Source organism: Epinephelus lanceolatus, chromosome 8 (assembly GCF_041903045.1).
Source record: "Epinephelus lanceolatus isolate andai-2023 chromosome 8, ASM4190304v1, whole genome shotgun sequence".
NCBI classification, from domain to species: Eukaryota; Metazoa; Chordata; class Actinopteri; order Perciformes; family Serranidae; genus Epinephelus; species Epinephelus lanceolatus.
Window position 1 is genome coordinate 18,926,761 of NC_135741.1, and position 19,100 is coordinate 18,945,860.

At 42.4% G+C, this 19,100-nt stretch overlaps 1 protein-coding gene across 3 annotated transcripts in view; it reads right to left on the minus strand.

The window, feature by feature from the left end:
• nkain4 (sodium/potassium transporting ATPase interacting 4) overlaps positions 1–13,119 on the minus strand; it is a 63,196-nt gene extending 50,077 nt beyond the window's left edge. For 2 of the 3 annotated variants that reach the window (XM_033630182.2, XM_033630181.2), the window contains exon 1: positions 12,776–13,119. In XM_033630182.2, the coding sequence (XP_033486073.1) occupies positions 12,776–12,829 (54 nt within the window). In that variant the 5' untranslated portion in view covers positions 12,830–13,119. The remainder of the gene's footprint in view (positions 1–12,775) is intronic. The other variant, XM_033630180.2, reaches the window with a different exon arrangement.
• Positions 13,120–19,100: the final 5,981 nt, after the last annotated feature.

Here is a 19,100-nt window from a genome sequence, read left to right on the forward strand (position 1 = left end):
GATTATACTTTCTATATCTATCTACCCGTTGGCTGCAGAATGTTTCATTGTTATGCAAAAGGTAAAAATACTTTTAATTGTTTCTATAAATTAGTCTTTGAAGCATATTAACTAATATTTTCAGATCGGATCCAAAATTTTAAACCTAAGACAAGTACATATAGCTTCAATTTTAGGGAGGCACCAGCCAAAAACTTTATCATATCCAGCTGCGTCATTCCTCTTGGCTTTCTGAGTACAAAGGGGACAGAACATCAGCCTCAGCAACATTTTACACAGCATGCTACCACCACATGAGCCCCATTCCCACTGTACAAAAAACCCCACTAACATCCACTAACATCTGGCTTTTGTATTTAATGGGAAAGATTTCAATCGGCACTCATTCTCGTGACAAATGACACTGCAGTAGTCATGGGTATTTATCAGCTCCAGTTCCGATTAGCTCTGATCAGCAGTAATGGAAAGATGACATCCAGGGCGGATGCACTGATTTTAACCCCTTTTCCAGCGTGATACAAGAGCAGTACAGGAACATTGTTCAAAATTAGATAATAATAAGAACAGGCCGTTTTGAGTGACAGGCTGTCTGCCAATAGTGTCCTCAGCTTCTCAGTCAGATCCACCCCTCACTCCTTTACAGCACCACCTCTTGCCCAAATATGGTCACAAACCAAGATAGCAATGGCCAAAATATTGAACTTGAGGCTTCGAAACGGGAGTCCACAAACCACTGGGTGAAATCACGGTAGCTATGTCTTTTTTTTACAGTCTAAAAGTGAGACCAACATGAGTAAGTGTCATAAGAGCAACTACTTTGATCATAGGTTTCACTTCCTACACGGTTATCTCCTCAAATGTTGTTCACAACTATGGAATTGTGGTTTCAATCATATCTAACAACCAAAACCAAAATGTAGGGGTCCTTGACACGAAAAAGGTTGAGAACCACTGGATTAAATAATAGGGCAAGCCGTCTGAGGGCTGTACACATACTCACAGAACTGGTGTTATTCAAGTAACTACTATCCAGAGAGACATCAAAACAACTGTTCTATTCCAAAGCTAAATTAGGAGAAAGACAGTCACACAGACAAACCATGAATCAGAGGCTGGCAGGTTTTTTTTTTTAAATGTGCGATGCTTTGCCCTGGCTTGTTTTTACCCTGTGACTCCCAGCAGGCAGTAAAGTACTTCTCAAAAACTTTCTCCAATCCAATTTTTCACCTCTCGCCTGGGTAAAGTCATTATGCTCTGGTGCCTGCCTGGTCCTTGTGTAACTAATGGTGCCAATCTCAGCATGTGTGTGATGGGGTGTGTGTGTGTGTGTGGCTTTCACTGGGTACATGAAGGGTTGGATAGATAGATAGCCCTTGGTGGTGCCTGGTCTAGCAGAGCTGAGACAGGGATTAAGAGGTAGGGTGCCTTCATAAGCCACTTTCTTCTTCACTGTTTGAAATATGGTCTGCACAGTGAAGCACACAGCAGCCGGCCCCTTTGAACTTCACTAAGTACCGCTTGTTTTAGGTAGTGGTACTAAACAGACCCTAACTGAAGTGCTCATTGCAGCTCTGGTTTTTGCAAAGTGGCTATCGAGAGCCTATGAATCAAAGAGCTCTCTATTTAAGATGAAATATGTTAAACTTCCAGCGCGCTTAGTGTTAATAACATGCTAATCTCTAAGTGCTATTGGGAACACACAACGCACAAATCTGTCCCAGTAAAAGATACATGATAAAAGCCAGTGCTTTGAGCTGAGCCTCCCTCTGGACACTGGCAAACTACTTTAAACTTTTCAGTTTTGTTTTGTGTTGTAATTTTCTCTCTGTTACTGTTGCTCACTTTAAGATTAAGCTATATGCATCTTCTGGACTGGGCAATCATTTTCAATTCACTTCAATACAGTTGAGGGCAACTGAGTTCGGCTGGTTGGAGCTTTATCAGTTCTGTTGAATGAAGCTCTCTCTTCTCTGTATACAGTCCATGTTCAGACCAATTGAGAGAGTCGTTGCCCTGTCTGGTCTGTCGACTGGCCTTGTTAGTGGTTAAAGTCGTCCCACTCTCACTCTGACCTCCTTTCTGTCTCTCCATCTGCTACCCGGCTTCCTCATCTCACATCTCATCTCCTTTGCTTTTACTCTGCTTTTTCCCATTTATTTCCTTTACTTTAAAACATTTTCATGCACTCTAGACAATCTTGTAGGTGTACATTACATGTGATTAGGGCTGTACAGAAGCTTTAACATTCAAACCTTCTATAAGGTTTACGAATAGATAAAGCTTGTCCTTTGTTCCATCAGCTTTCTTTATAAACAAAATTAAGTCCTGAATGTCATGTCATTGCGTCTTCTTTTTTCTTTTTCCATGACTCACACTGACAGTGTAGCAGATATGGCTCTTACACTGTGTTGTGTATAATGTACTGTATGTATTTGTGCTGACTGCTGACTGTATTTGTGCTGAAGCATATTGCCACTCTAGGACTTCTTAAGGTTTTTTATGTTGAAACAAATGAAGCTTTGAATGTCTGTTGTCATATTTTATGACATCATCAACCCCTGTGTAGTTCATGTTCATTCCCTGTCACATTTTACTGGGACACTTGAACAGAACAGAGCAATCGTTAATGTTATTAGTAACACCTGTGCTTTTCCTACGACAAGTCTGCTGTGAAAAAAGCCTTTCAAGTACCAAAATGCTTGATGAGAGGCGAGCAATAACGGTATAACGAATTGTGACAGCGCAGCAGAAAGCAGCTTCATATTTTTAGTCAGTACATTACAGCATCTAGCCGTACACAGTCGTTACACCATCCATTTCATTTAAAAACAAAATAAGAGATTATATGAAATTTAAATAATCCCCTTGATACAATTGCGTATTTACATGTGCTCGTATATATAAAGTAAATATGACTTGCCACTGCCTATTACTACATCAGGCTGTGATTGAAAGTTGCCCATGTTAACAATGCTGATCAGAGGATGGAGTTCAGAGAGGATAATGGCTTCATGTGTGAAAGAACATTCCATGAATTCCAACAAAGGGAACATTAAGTCTTGTTTGCATCATAGCTAATCTTCTGCTAGAAGAAACATGACATTCTTAACAGTTAACCTGTGCCACGTCTAAACTGCTTTCATGCTCACTTCCTCAATAACCACAGCCAGTACAAAACTGACTAGACAGCATTTTAGGGATTTTAGCGCAAAAATCAACAAGCTGACTTCAAGGTTCACTGAGATATGACCCAAATTCGTGCACAGTGACAGCGAACATCTTTCCTCACATTGCTGGTATCTCTTGTAAAAAGCTTATCTCGCTCAGTCTCACTGCCTCCCTTTATCTCTCTTCCTCCACTTTGCCGTCAGCCAACATTTCTTTTAAGTTTATCTGCAAAGGTGGCAGCAATGTGCGGATTATTAGAGGCTAATTTAGACTTTGCTGCATCAACTTGAAGAGGAATGCAGCAGCACTGCCTGTTTTGATTTCAGCCTCAACCCAGGGGATTAATGTCACTTGTGAGGTTTTGTCTCCTTTTCTTGTGGCTCCAAATTCCTTGTTTGTTGTGTGGGTGTCATGTGGAAAATGAGAGATGAGACAGCAGACTGCAACACACACACACACACACACACACACACACACACACACATAGATACTTTGATTTCTCTGAGGAGATGACTGAAGAAAAGCAGGACAAGAATACAGCCATGGATAAAACCCAAACACCTAACAATGGATAGGATGGAAGGGACAGTGACGAAATAAGAGCGGCTTAAACCAGCCAATCCTCTCTCCCCTTCTGCCTCCCAGTGTCCCAGATCTAACAAAAACTGTTTAGGTTTCGCCCCAATTAACAAGTAGGCAATTTAGCTGCGACAGAGGAAATTCTCATCAAGAATACGCAGTCAAGAACGGCAAACAGCTGTCAGCAGTTTGTACCCTCCAGCTCTACTTTCCATAATTGAGTCAGTAATGTTGCTCTTTTCATCATAATACCATCACTCTTAATCTTTCATCCACCAGCAGAGGAAGTTATGCCGTGTGCATCCCTGCTGTCCGACCGTTTGATCACACAACACAATTAGAGCAAAAACCATCCGTGAAGTCATCAGCCGCTTGTAAAACAAGGACTGAATGCCAAAAACAGTGGGGGGATTTGAGTGAGATGAATATGCTTTGCAGCCATTCAACTGAGTGTGATCTGTCAAGATAGTCATCCCAGCTGTGCTCCCAAAGCAATTTATTCGATGCCACACTATAACAAATGACACCGCTGGAACCGTTGGAATGGAAAGAGAGAAATGGGCTTGCAAATAGTTCTAGTTTTATCTCCATTATAGCTTAATATTGCAGTGTCACTGATGTGGAACACACACACACGGACGCACTCACACAAGCCTCTGCATGGATGGGTGCAAGCGCGCACGCTCACATTTGCCAGCCCAAGGTTTTCACTATAACCACATAATTAATGGTCTGTTAAATTGAAGACATTAAAATGGCGAACAGTTGTAAAAAGGGGCCACCAGGGACAAAGAGGAGATGGTTTTTCCAAGAACACACATATTATTATAAACCAACATGCACGCAGCAAGGGCAGTGACTCCCAACTCCAGGGAAGGTCAAGAAACAACAGGAAAGTCACCACCTCTTCTTAATTAGCACAAAACCTGTCTGCTTTAGTCCGTGTTGAACAAGTAACCTCATACAGAAGTAAAAATAAGCACATTTTAGATAAAGTTAGTCCCAAGTAAAGCACTCAGCTGTATCTGAATGCCTGCTATGTTGAATTTTGGGTGGGTCGTTTTTTGTGGTGAGGTTAAAGGCTATGTATGTAAGTAGAGCTATCTTTAGAGAGTGACAGTTGAGAGCAGGATGTGTACCAAGCCCCGTGTTCAATTCAGCCCAACCCCCCCTCGAGGTCCTCTACCAGCACTCGTCTCTCTCCTCAGCACGCTATCTCAGATTTGCATCATACATTCCCATGTCTCAATTTGACAGGTTGGTTTTATCTCCTGCAGGCTTTTCGGCATCTTATTGTGTACATAAAGGTTTCCGTGGTAACAGTGCACCAAAAAGGAGGGTGGTGGAAAGAATACGTAAGAGTGAGGGGAAAAAGGAAAGCTAAACATAGAGATCTCAGGTCTCCAGGGTCATGCTCGTAATTGGCCCAGAGTGAGAGGTCGAGCCATGCGCCCCCACCCCTTTTTTTCTCTGTCTGTTTCTCTCCACCTTTCTATCTGCATCCCCATGAAATCTACAGCGGCTCTGGCCCCACTGATAAATCAGCTGGTGATCAATAATTCAAACATACTCCCAGTGGGGGGGGGAGGGGGGGGGGGGGGGGGGGGGGGGGGGAGGGGGGATACTAGGGATGAGGATGCTGGCGGGGGAGTGAAAAAGAAAGGGAGATAAGACAAAGCCTTGTTGTGTTTCAACAAAGGATGCACGTTAGGGGCGGAGCATGAACATTCATTACACATTCAAGCAGTGCCTCTGATCCCCGAGTACCCAGGTTGCATTAGGCTCTCAGGTGAGATGATGACACACTGGAGGGAGCTCCAAAAGTCTGAGCTGTGTTGAGTTTAAATTTATTATGCAGTCACCTTGCCTTCGTGACCTAAACACACACACAAACCCACACCCTCACACACACATACATTCTCTTAACCACTGTAGGCTGTTTAATCAACTTTTTTTGATGGGACTGGTACTTGCGGCTGAGGCAGGACCTGTCAGGGTTCGCTCTTCTGTAGATGAGGGCTGTTCAGGCATAGCAATCAACACAGTCTAGGTCAAGACCACAATCAGCGCCAAACACCAGGGGTCCATTTGACAGCTCAAGCACAGCACTCACACACACACACACACACACACACACACACACACACACACAGGATACTGTACTTAATTATGTGGACCTGCATGACCTTCAAAAAGAAAAGAATAAGGCCCCAGAGACAATGTAAGACAGGGTTAAGACCTTCATTTCAGAAATAACACAAACTACTGGAGCTTCTGTGGCCCACGGTCATATACTATAGAGCCTTCTCCCCTCCATTTCCCACTTTCATGCCTCTGAAAAAACCAAATACACCACCACATAAACTCTCCTTTAAAAGAATACTTCACCCCTAAAATGTCCATTTGTGTATCCATTACTCACACTGTGTAACACCGAAAACACACCAAGCAGTGGTGAAGTGTGGCCCGGCAAGCTGCAATGAAATGTCTACGGAAAGCTGTGGTGGTGGGATTCTGCGGAGGAAGTGTGGCCCAGAGCAAAATTTGGGATTAGTTTAACTTTTAGCAGCAAACTTCAGACAAGTGAATACCTGCAGCTAATCAATAAAGTCCTGTGACTCTGTGACATGTGACCTATGCTACAAAAAACGTGAACACGTCTCATGGCCGCAGAGAAATGTAATAATTGTGGCAAGCAGCACTTCCCCGCTGATTGGTATGTTTTTATCGTAACATAAATCTGGATTGTTTACAAACCCTGACACAACTCGTGCAGTATGATCCAAATCTCATTTATCCAGTCATATGCTCAGTACTTCCCAAACACATGCATATTTGCTTAAACCTTGCTATTTAAAAAACAGTACATCATACTACTTGTGCATGCATGAGACTGTTTAGCAGAAGTGGTGTAAGTAGTAAGATTTTGGCAAAAATACATTTGTTTTGGAAGCAGTGAGCATATGACTGGATAAATGAGATTTGGATCATACTGCGTGAGCTGAGTGAGAGTTGTTAACGGATGTTTGGATATAGTTTTGCTGCTGTTCAAAGCGGCCCCCAGTGACTTCAATTTATCAAGAATTTTCTCCGTTCTTTCGGATTCTCTGCTCACTGTGGAGGCATGAGAGAAAATTCAGTGTAACATGGGGTGGGTAATTGATACAAATGATTATTTAGGAGTGAAGTATTCCTTTAAAAGGACTGGAAAATTTATCTTTTTACTTTCAACATTAGTTGAGATCTTGAGATCTTTAAAAGCAGAGAGTTAGTGTTTCACCGGTTTTCCCCATTGTCTGAACGGCAGCTTTTAATCAACGGTCATGTTATTTTAATTGTCTGAACAGCAACTTACATTGAATTAATCTAACAAGGTTCTCATGACAAGTAACAGAATTTCTATCAATGACCATGTTCTTACAAATCCTTCGCGACTGAACCATTTCAAAAAGGCTTCAGCAGGCTCGCCAACACGATTGTGCAAACTGCTGAGACGGTGCCTTGAGAACCTGGATTAATGTATGTGGCTTCATGGCTTTGTGTTTTCTTCATATTCTTGCTTTGACTAGCGTGTGGATTTGTTTGGTTCCTCTACTGCATTAAACGTGGCTGTGGTGGCGCTAGCTAAGCTTCTCTTAATGTTGATAACGATGGAGGATGTAAATGTCAAACCAACGTCTATAACCCTAAATTCTACAAAAAAGAACTAGGGGTGATTTTATATCCGAAATGTAATAAAAATGTAATATTTGAGCTGTAATGATCTGTTTGAATTTAAAATTTATAGCCTACAAGTGTGACAGACCTTTTGCCTTGACCTATTGTATGCCCTATCGACCTATCAGTAAACTAACCTAATAAATAAAAATGGAAGAGGCCACTAGCGAGCAAGGATTTGCTGATGGGACAACCATGACACCAAAGCATCTGAGAAGCAGTGTGTGGAAGTATGTTGTGTTGTGGGGTGCAGAGCATTATGCTGTATGGATTGCATTTGAATTAGGCTAATTTAAATGATGTGCATATTTTTTGAAATTTGCTCAAACTTGACTTGTTGAAAACGTGACAGCCCTGTTAAGAACATGCTTTGTACAAATGTCATTAATTGCTCCTTTTTGGTTTGCCTTTTAGACTTTACTTATTATTATATTTGTTTCACATTATGATGTAATGTTTGCTTGTGTGGACCCCAGAAAGAGTAGTTGCAACCTTGGTAGTGACTAATGGGGATCCAAATAAATACAAAAATAAATACCCAACTTGAGCAACCACTGTTGCTTTGACTGCTCTTGCTTTTCTTTTTTTATGCCAGGAAGGCTTATGAGGGTACATTAAGCTAAAACTTGGCTTCACGGTGCTGATCAATGCTCGCTGGGTTCCAGATAATCGACCATAAGTCACCTTAGGCTTAGTGGTGTAGATTACAGACCCCATCCCCAGTCCACATCTGCCAAACATAGTCATCAGTGTGTATAACCCATATGTTATAGTGATAACTGTCGTCACTACCCAGAGCACATACTGGTACAGCTCCATTTAAACCTACTTTCCAAAATAAGAAATTAACAGAGAATTGCTGTTGGCATCTGTTGGCATTTGGTGAACACATCTAGTTTATAGGGAGCCCGTCTCCGTACAGCGAGCTGTGTCTAACACACACAGACAACACATTTTGAATCTGCGTGGTTAATTCAGATTCAGGGATGCTATCTTATTCTGTCGCCATCTGTGCAAGCCAAAGCCAAATAGTAAAAAAAAAAAATGTGTTTCTGCTCACAATGATATGAATCGCAGTCCAGTGAGGGTTAATGTGAACCTAATAGCAGGCCCAGGGAGGCGGAGACGAGGGTAAAGAAACGGAGAGATGAAAGAGCTGTGACCATCCACTCTATTCCCACTGGCCTATCTCCTCCATCAACATGGCAGTGCCAAGGAAATACAGTTCATTATCATTGATCACACTAGACTCCACGCTCACGCAGACACTCTCAAGAAGTTACACACATTCGCTCGACAAAAAACCAACCAAAGGAGACACCCTAAACAGATGTCTGCAGCATCTGTAACTGATAAAATTGAAATCCTCCTGCTTTTTGCCAAGAACAGCTTTCATTTTTCACTAGTTACCAGGTTTTGATATATCACCTCTCATGGGAACTAGCAAGACTGAACAGGATTAAACAGAAGCAGCAACTCTCGGTCTGCTGGCCTGACAGCATACAGTGTTTTATTGCCATGCAATTTGCCCCAGCTGCTGTAATTATTCTTAATTACAGCTGTGTGGTGCATTAATATCAAAGCTATAGGCCAGAACCTTCTGTATACGTGCGTCAGTCAGTACACATGCACATGTAGATTAGTGAGATAGGAGAGACAGTATGCTGATAGACGTCCAGAACCTCTGAGCTCATGAATATGCAACTGGAAATTTGAATGTAAGTGCTTCCATAAAGCAAATGCAGCAGTGGAAGCAGCAAAAAAACAGAGGCTAAATCCTTTGTAATGTGTGGGAGATGACGTGATGCCTGCCAAGGGATAATGTCGCGCCTTTAGAGATAACACTCTTCAGGAGGAGGCGCTTGTCTTCTCCGCTAAAACTTTCTTGGAAGCACTTTGGTTGAACTCGGGCTTCTTCTCTGAAGCCTTCACTACAAAGATGGTATATTCTCTAGCTATGTCATCAAAAGAGTAGAGGAAAAGTGGGCAGTGTGATGCAAGATATTACACACACACACACAGACACAGACACACACACACACACACACACACACGCACTCGCATAGCGCTCATGGGTAGTCTGACTGTTAGTTTTTGAGGGTGAGGATGAGGTAAAACTTGCAGATCTCTACTTCACTGAAAGCACTACATAAAACTATATAAGAACAAACGAAGTCATTCACTGCGACAACACGGACACCCTTTTCTTCTCATTGCTTGTGATCAAATAAAACCCCTTCCAGCTCTTTCCTGTACTTCTCTCCTCTTGTCAGAAATGACAAAGCTGCACTCCCTGCCTTCATACAAAGGCTGTAATCTTTACCCAACTCTAGACCTACTAACCTATAACTCACAGATCAGAATGCGCAGCTGTGTCTGGGTGTGAAGAGGCGTGCATGAAATAGTGTCAGTGTCTCTGTGAGGTTGCATCTGTAAGTGCAGCCAGCACTGTAACGGCCAGGCATTTTCAGGGTCAATGTTCAGTTCTGAGCTCATTACCCTTGTTCAGTGTGATTATGTGTGTGTGCACGCCATGTGTGTCCCAGTCTGCCCTTTCCCGCAAAACCACCATGACCAACGAAGAGGCCTCCTTCATCAATCACCCACTGTCCACGGTGCCGCATTAACCATCAGCCCCATTCAGAACAACGTCCCTCCTCATGGCCGGTCGCTGACACTCACAATATGTCTGGACCGCCGTATCTGACCAATGAAAACGCTTGCACACTGGGTCAGCTTTAGGTCAACACTTCAAACAACCAACCCGTCGAGACAAAAAACAAGCTCGCCTGCGTCTTTGAGTACAAACAAATCATTAGACAGACAGGGCTTCCTGCCAACGCTTGCCATTCTCTGGGGCTGATCGGGGTTCTGACAACGATCCAGCCCTACTGTCTGGACTAGTTAGGCTGCAGAGGGAAGAGGGAACAGAGGCGTTTCGATCAATACAGGCTCATTATCTGTTGCCTTCTGTCCCAGAGAGATGAGTCCCACCGCTCGGCCTGTTGATGAGGAAAGCGCACCACAATTCAATTAGGGGATGGCCGAGATGCCAAAAGAGGTTTGATCAAAGCACTCTGCCTGGCTAATTAGCACACACAGCGGTTCACAAGGGCTATTTTTACATCTGAGGAGCAGAGTATGTTGTTTTGTTAATGGCAGTTTTACCCTGTAATGGACTGGGAATAACCTGGCTCATTGTCAATGCATAGGTTTCAGCCAGGGGAGAGTGGGGGCCCCATGTGCTGCTCCACACACATGCGCACATGTATATTTATGCACTCACACACACATATACACACGCACGCACATAAAAACACACTGCTACAACCTGATGACCTTTCTAAAGGTCATGCAGGGTTTAATGAAACCCCTCTTTGCAGGTTAAACTCATCAGAAGTGTGCAGGTGTGTAAGTGTGTGTGTGTTTCTCCAGACAGGAAGTGTCAGGTCATCCAGAAATAGTGCCAGGGGAAAATAAAGCTGTTTCCAGGAGTCTTCGGGGACTTTTTAGGCAGCTCGCTGACAGCTTTATAAACCTCTTAACAAATGGTCGACCTCCTTCTCTCTAATGAGGCAAAGAGGTCCGAAGTCTGGGAAGGGAAAACAGGTGTGTCCCTCAAGGTGGGTTCATATCCCTCTGTGTTTGTGCGTGTCATTGGGGAGGGAGACACGATTTTAACAAGGGAGCAATGCTGAGGCCATTCTGAACTGAGCCATACTGGCACAAGCGGTGTCAATGTCCGAGTTCCCTATTCCTTACCATATATTGGATTTACAGAGCTGGTACTAACAGATGCAAAGGCACAAATGTATACTAGCACTCAAGTGTGGAACAGGCAGCAGGACACTAGGGCTGAAGCTGTAGGGAGGAAGGAAGTCAATCAAATGACAGCAAGACAGAACTGCGACGAATGCTTGTCTTAATCTTCTTCCTCTAAAACAGCCTTCAAACTAAAGGCAGCAGCTCATCTATGTGCATAAACTTGAGACAGACAGAAACCTGTAACTCTGATGGAGAACTCTGAAGGGGGTCTTGAGATGTGGACTTGGAGGGATACATTATTAAATGGGAGGGGCAGGTGTTATTAGTTCCTTTTTAACACAGTTACGACTGAAACCCATTTCACTCCCCATCAAATGCTTTCCTTTTGTTATGCGCTCCATCTTTCTTTATTTTTGGATTCACTCATGCATGATACAATACATCAGAACTTTCCCATCTGACTCTTTGTCCGGAGAAGATTTTATTGCTCCCTTAGCTGTTAAAAGCGACATTTACTCATGGGGGCTTATGGTGTGAGCAAGCCCGGTTTTAATACCACCATAAATAACAGTGTCACACCCTGTCAAGTAAACTCTACTCAGGGATAGTGGCAAAAGGCAAGCTGGCCTGTGTGTCAACAGGAAAGCATTGTCTGAGACTGCACAGCTACCATCAGTAAAATGTCACAGCCCCACACTTCACTGATCAGAAACCGAGGAGCTTTTGTGGATCAACACTCTCCAAAATGCAGCTGGTTCGAGTTCTTGATGAACAAATTCCTCGGATCTTAAGATCAAAGAAGAGATTTATGTATTAGCAGACGTCTTAAATGTTTTACATCAGGAGGCGGCAGCAACTCTGGATGTTAATTTGAATATCAGACACGGGCTTTGAGCAAATAGCTGATGCCCCACACGCTGGACTACATGATGACTTCAAGTAATACTTTTTGAGAGTATATATGAGGTCACCACCAAATCCATACGTTTGCCGATGCTCTTCTATCATTCATCATAAAGCAATTGCCCCTACACTGCCTATCACTGAGCCTCTACTTAAAGCTTGTTGGTGTTGAGAAGAGCTGACTTCCAACACCAACAGCAGCACCATATGTTTCCCATCACAACAAGGAGTTTCCTCACAGATCAAGAAAATAATAAATAAACATCACTTAAACCGGGCACAAAACACAATCTATCAATCTCGGGTCATGGTTGTGTTTCCAAAACGATTTCAGCAAGTACCAACACAAGCAAGGGGAGTGTAAGAGAAAATCTGAAACGTGCATTTGTTTATAATATGCGACTGTTACTTATAGTGAGTTACACAACTTTTTAGGATGTGCTGATATTGCTATAGTGTCCTGTTTGCAGTTTTCAACATGTGATACTCAGCGTTCAACAGGACCATGAGCTGCTGACCAGTTCACAAAGAGAGACAGATTTAATTGTGAAGTCATTTGTCACGCTAAATAAATATTACGGTAACACTAAAGCACAGATAAAACTTGTAAAACAACAAGTAGAGAAGTGTGGGTTAAACTCACCAGCTGTAAAGTGCAGATAAAGATGAGTGTGCATCGTCCGCTGCAGCAGCCCATTGTGTTAGCGGTGAAAACGTGACTCTGATCCGGGAGAAAAGGACTTGTTAACGGGGGTCGGAGGAGCTCTCAATGTGCCGACCAGACTCAGTCCTGATCCAAGCACCGGCGTCCCATTCTCCTCTTCTGCTCCCGTGTCTCTGTGCTGAGCCCCAAGAAAGAAAAAGAAAACCCACGGCAGGATCGCCCTGGCTGCTCTGGGATCTATGTGTCTGTTTGTTTGCCTCCGCTCCTGCCGGCCGGTCGCACTTGAGGTGACTGGCTGGGTGGGTGGTTGCGAGCCGGTGTGTTCAGGGAGGAGGCGGGGGAGGACGGGGTGGGATGGGAGGAGGGGGTGGTGATGGGGTAGTCAGCCGTGGGCTGGGATGTGGCTGGCTGAGGGCGTCAACTGGTTTGTGGACGCTGTCTGTGGTGAGGCTGTAGAGAAAAGTGCACGCTTGTCAATTCAAAATGTTTGAACAGAGGTCATCAATTTATTGTCATAGCGACCGAATACATTTCTATCAAGCCAATTTAAAAGGCTTAATAGCAATTAGAATCACAAATAAAGCGACAAAGCCAATAGCAGGCATTTATTAGTGGTTGAAACGGTACAGATTAACACTAGTGTTTGTTAACTAATGTTAGCGACTCATTTTGAGATTTAATGACTTTGGTTTGTGCAGGTGCGTGTGTGAGCGCGCGCTAAGGAGGCACACCGGGTGAAATTAGCTGCTATGAAGACTACTGCTGCTGGTAGTGGTGGACAGGCGCCATCTTGTGACGCATTCTTGAACTGCACCCCTGAGAAGTTTTAAAAGTCGTTGCATGCATGGTACAAGGTCATTATTCAAAATGGAAGCCAATTTTCTCTCAGTTATGTGATTTTTATGCGTCAAGACAAACTTTTCTTCCCATATTTAGCAAGACTCCTTTTCTTTCTACAATAATAATTGAAGCAATTATAATTCTTAGGCCCTCTAAAGACAATTTTAATCTCGGTGAGGCACTTTTATGGTTTAATTATTATTTTCTGACACGTTTCTTTACACACATCCTCCACTTTCTCACTTGCTTGTCCTGCCTCCCTTTAAATTTCCATTTGCCCTCTGGGTAGTCACTGCTCGGTATGATTTGTGTTTTATTTTGTACATTTGTATAGTACGTTGTTAAGGTTTTTGCTATATGGTTATGTCATTGTTTTATTAATAGTGCTTATGTCTTGTTTTTGCTTGTGTGCCTTGCTATGTGCTTTTGTCTATGGTTATATCCTCCTGAGACCTGAACCTTTGTTTGGTATGCATTTTTGATTTCTTCTAGCTATTTGGGATCAGTAGGACCTGAAAAGTATAAAAAATAAACACTGTCAGTGATCGATAAGTCCCAAAGTCCTCAAACGGGACCATGATAAAGTCCTGGTGTCTTCAAACAGGTACTTTCTAATTAACAGGTCTTAGCTTGTTACTGTTGCTAAAATTGGTAAAATGTGTTGCCATATCAAACTACAAACATTAGTCATAAATAAACAAGTTTCAACCATAAAATGTTATAAAATGTATAGTGTATTGTGGTCTTATTACCACTAGATGGTACAAAAAAGTGTCCATGAACAAGGACAACAGGTCTATGAAGTATAAGGTCAAGTAAACCCAAAATGTGATGTCCTCATATGAGGATGCAGGGTCTCAGGAGGATATGCTTGCTCCTCTTTGGACCTGCCATCAATCCGCTTTTATCCATATTTATGTGCTTTTGTATGTTATTTTAATGTCTTTTTCTCATAGACACATATACCATCAACCTGCCAGGGGCTGCAGATGAAAATGAGCCTGTATGGCTAAATATGGCACATATAGGTGACTTAAGTGATCATGGTAATTAATATGCACTGTCCCTTTCTAAATAAATTAAACATAAACATAATAATAATATTAGTAAAGATCTTAAAAGCAACTCTCAGTCGCCCTCCTACTCCTCCTCTCTCGAAGTGTACAGAAGCAGGTCCCAGCTCTCTCTCTCCTCACCAGCTTGATAAATCTTTTACACGTCTGCGGGCTGAGTGAGGGAACACTTCACATCTCATTTCATCACACACTCCTCCGCTCTGCTCCTTTAAAGTACCGCTCTACTCTCCGCTCCGCCGTCCTACACCGCCTGCCCACCTGCGTCCAGCCGGGGCCCAGGAGGAGCCCCCCCCAATTGCCAAAAATAACCTCAGGGTATTTATGGAAGCTGGCAAGCAAGCACGAATTGGGCTTTTTTTTTTTTTTTTTATTGGTTGCGAAAAAAAGGCTGTTCTTTCATCATGATAACCTGGAAAAATAAGTATCGTGATCAATTTGAAGTAGCTTGTGCATCATCCCCCAACCTGCATCTGTTTTCTTTGATGGTTGATGATTGATAGTTTGTCTGTGCTCCACTACTTTTTTATTGCAGTCATATGTTCTTGTCTCAGATATGCATTCTTAAGCACATACTTTATGTGTTGTGTAATATGCACATCAGGTGGTGCATCCTGCTGAATATCTTACTATATTTGTACATGTGGGTCTCTGAGCATGTGACATTAAAACTTTTACCTTATGGAGAGATGGCAGATTTGTTGATGGACAGCAATGGACTGTATTAAAGGTCCAGTGTGGAGGATTTAGGGGGATATATTGGCAGAGATGGAATATAATATAATAAGTATGTTTTCCTTAGTATAATATCACCTGAAAAAACGAATTGTTGTGTACATTTTACCTAAGAATAAGCCATGTATATCTATCACCATGTTGCACAGCCATGTTTCTACAGTGGTCCAGAACGGACACTGGTTCGAAATAGGGCCATTAGCATTTTCAGGTTAGCCACTGTAGTTAGCAGCTCCTCTGTCACAAGCCAAACAGCATCGGAAGAACACTGATTTGTAACAGGAAACTGCTTTATTCAGTGTTTTTACTGGTTTAAATGACCAGGTCTGTTTGTTTTGGAGAAGTAGTGACCTCTGCGGATAATTCAGCTCCCAGTAAAAACCTCCTGAAAATCTGGATCTAATGTTATCAGAGACAAAAGGTAGCAGGTGCTGGGCTAGCTGCCCCTCTGTGACAAGCCGAACAGCATTGGAGAGACACTAATTTCTAATGTGGAACTGCTTTATTCAGTGTTTTTGCAGGTTTTAGTCACCACGGGTCTCATTTATAAAACTGTCAGTAGGATCCATACTTAAAATGTACGTACATGCAAAAGCCAAAAATGACGTGCATCAAAAAATATTCAACAATTTCTACCATCAGGCTTCTACCTCACCATCTGCCCTGCCAATTTCCTGTCTCCAAAATGTTCGGAAGCTTGGGTCGAAGTTTCTCCCACCAAGTCTGATTTTACAGATCACAACTTTCCCATGGGAAGTGGCGTACGCCTCATTCAGGCCTTATTTTTTTGCGTACTCAATGTTTATTTTGGTGAGCAAGAGACCTCTACAATTTGCTGGTGATAAAACTTCCTGAACAATGAACACCAAAGGAATCCGTGAGTTCACACTTAGCATAGGGGAGGCGTTTCAGCTAGTTGCAATCTGCAGTCCTCAGTCCGCTAGATGGCACTAAAATCTGTGCTCCTTGACACATTTTGATGGGTGAACTCCAAGAACACATATGGGATGTATTCTTTTTGACAAAACAATCGCAATTTTAAGTCCACTTACTAGATTTTTTTTGGAGCTTTTTATCTTTCAACCATATCCTCATCAGCAGATGGAGTCTGCTCGGTTGTGTGCTCAACGTCCTCTTGCTACCTATAAACCAACAACAAAGAGAAGTCTTAAAATCGCAACAGCTACTGAGCTTGCACATCAACAATAACAACAAATGCCATGTGATGTAATTAACAGCTCTGCTAAAAGGTCAAGAAAGAACATTCATGTTTAACCTTTCATTCCACGTGTCTCAACAACGGTGCATATACTGTGTGAAATATTTAATTCGGAAATGTCCTAATTGTCTTGCTCAAATTTTACACACATTTCCAAGTTTGGGCTACTATACTTGTCTTAGGAGACGTCTGAATAGCTGTGGGTTTCACCAAAACTTGGTCGTGTAACATGAGTTTGTTAAGCTGGACACACCAGCGGTTCTAACATGTTAGTAAATGTAGGGAAGTATTTTTTTTGTGTGTAGTCAGTGGCATTAACCAATTTGTTTGTAATGGCTGTCATGTTTTACTGTTACACATGAAGCCAGTAAGTGCAAGAGCTACTAGTAGAATACATTAGTGACCGTCCTGCACGTCTTGCACGCATGAAGCTCACTCATTCACAACTGCATTTCTTATGAGAACATGTTTTCTGAATGTGTGCCATAAAAATGTCTGTGCATGTGTATGTGGGTTGGTGGGTGTGTGGGTTGGTGGGTGGGTGGGTGGGAGAGAGCGAGACTGAGAGAGGAGAGCTGAAATAAGGTCACTGTTATAGTTCTATTAGAAGCCTTGATGGAAGTTCTCCTTGTGTTCCCATTTTGCCCATTTTGCCCAACACCTCCTTATCGACTCACTCTGTGCTGTGTGTGTGTGCGTGTATGTGTGTGTGTTTCCAGAACACTTCTTTCATGACAAGTGTGTCCAGGCCCTCAGGGGCTGCTGTTCTCCACAAAGACACTAATGTGAAGTGACAGGACAGCCAATGGTGAGCTGCTCTGAGGGGACCTGCATTGTAGAGGAGACCCAAGAGTCTGGCTAGTAGGTGGACAACAATAGAGAAAGGACCTCAAAAGGACAAGGCTTTTCTCTCTCTGAAAGCATCTTAGGCTGTCGCTTCGAGTTCCCACCCTTTCTGTCTTTCTTTCTCTGTTTCTTTTTTTCCTTCTCTGTTTCTCCTCTCACACACTTTGGAGCTCAAACACCCCAGTCAAAAAATCCTCGCTATTTCTTTCACTACTATTTAACAGCCAATTCCTCATTTGTGAGGCTGACGGAGACATGACAGCAAAATAGATTGTATCCTTTCTCACACTCACAGCGGCTTGAATGACTTCCCCAAATAACTGTGGTGAAACAGTAATTTGCTTACACCACAGGCCAATAAAGGACGCCATTACTCAGGCTGAAATACTGTACGTCACCTGGGGAGCAGCTCTACAACAGAGACAACACAGACTATTTTGCATTGGTGCACCTAACACCCACTGTGGCAAATCATACATCATAACCTAACCTTAAATCAGTAAAATAAGCTGCTCTCTTCAGCTCTACAGGACATTTATCACACAAACTACCTACACAGCTGAAAATTACAGCCACAACTGGCTGCCCCACAAGCATATGAATGCTTTCTTTATTTAGGCCCATGCTCATAAAAGTTTAAGATTATGCATGTGCCCTTGGAGGCAGAGTCTCATCTGATTTTTCTTCACTATTTTGCCACGAAGAAAGTTCCAGACTCGATGAAGAATAAATACAGAGGCTATTATGAGGAGCATGTCAATAATTTATAATGGGATTATGCTTTGGTGAAGAAATACTGGTCCCCAGAATCACTCTCCAACAGCTGATGTTATTCTAACGCTGGCCACTTGGAGGCACTCCCTGTGAGGTCGGTTTTAATTGAATGGGTGCCTTCAAGGGAGCGTCAAGTCAGACACTAGATGGAAAAGAACAGGAAATAACAAGGGTTTCTTTCAAAATAAAAGAATAATAGCTGGACGCTCCTTCACTATGGGTATTAGCTGTTGTACAACTGTGAAAATTATGTTTATAAATGCACTTAATCAAATGAATAGCTTGACATAAACGCCATCTAGCTTATATACAGTCCATGATAAGGTGCACAAGTTGGATACATAAAAAAAAAGGGAGAGAAAAAAGGGATATCAGAGCAAGAAGCTTACCAAGGGTTTGTTCCAGGATGGATCACAAATCATGGCAGGTGATTCTCAGTTGGCTTTTTATAATATATACAATTTGATATGAAGAAACAGTTACATATATATATATATATATATATATATATGTATATATATATGTAATATATATTAATATTAGCTATTACTCAGTATCCACCAGTAGCTCAAGACTAAATCTAAATTTAAGACTTGAGCAGGAGAGCTTGGTTATAAGTAGGCCTATGATGCAATGGTCGCACGCTCCCTTGTAGAGTAACGTTAATTAAAATGGGCCTGAAAGTAGCAAATATTATACTAGCTTATTATACTAGCATATTCTCTGGTTCAAATATAGATTTAAAAACGCCATGTAAAGCAATAATTTACCACTAGAGGGCACAAAGACTCAAATAAAGACGTCAGTTATTGTTGCT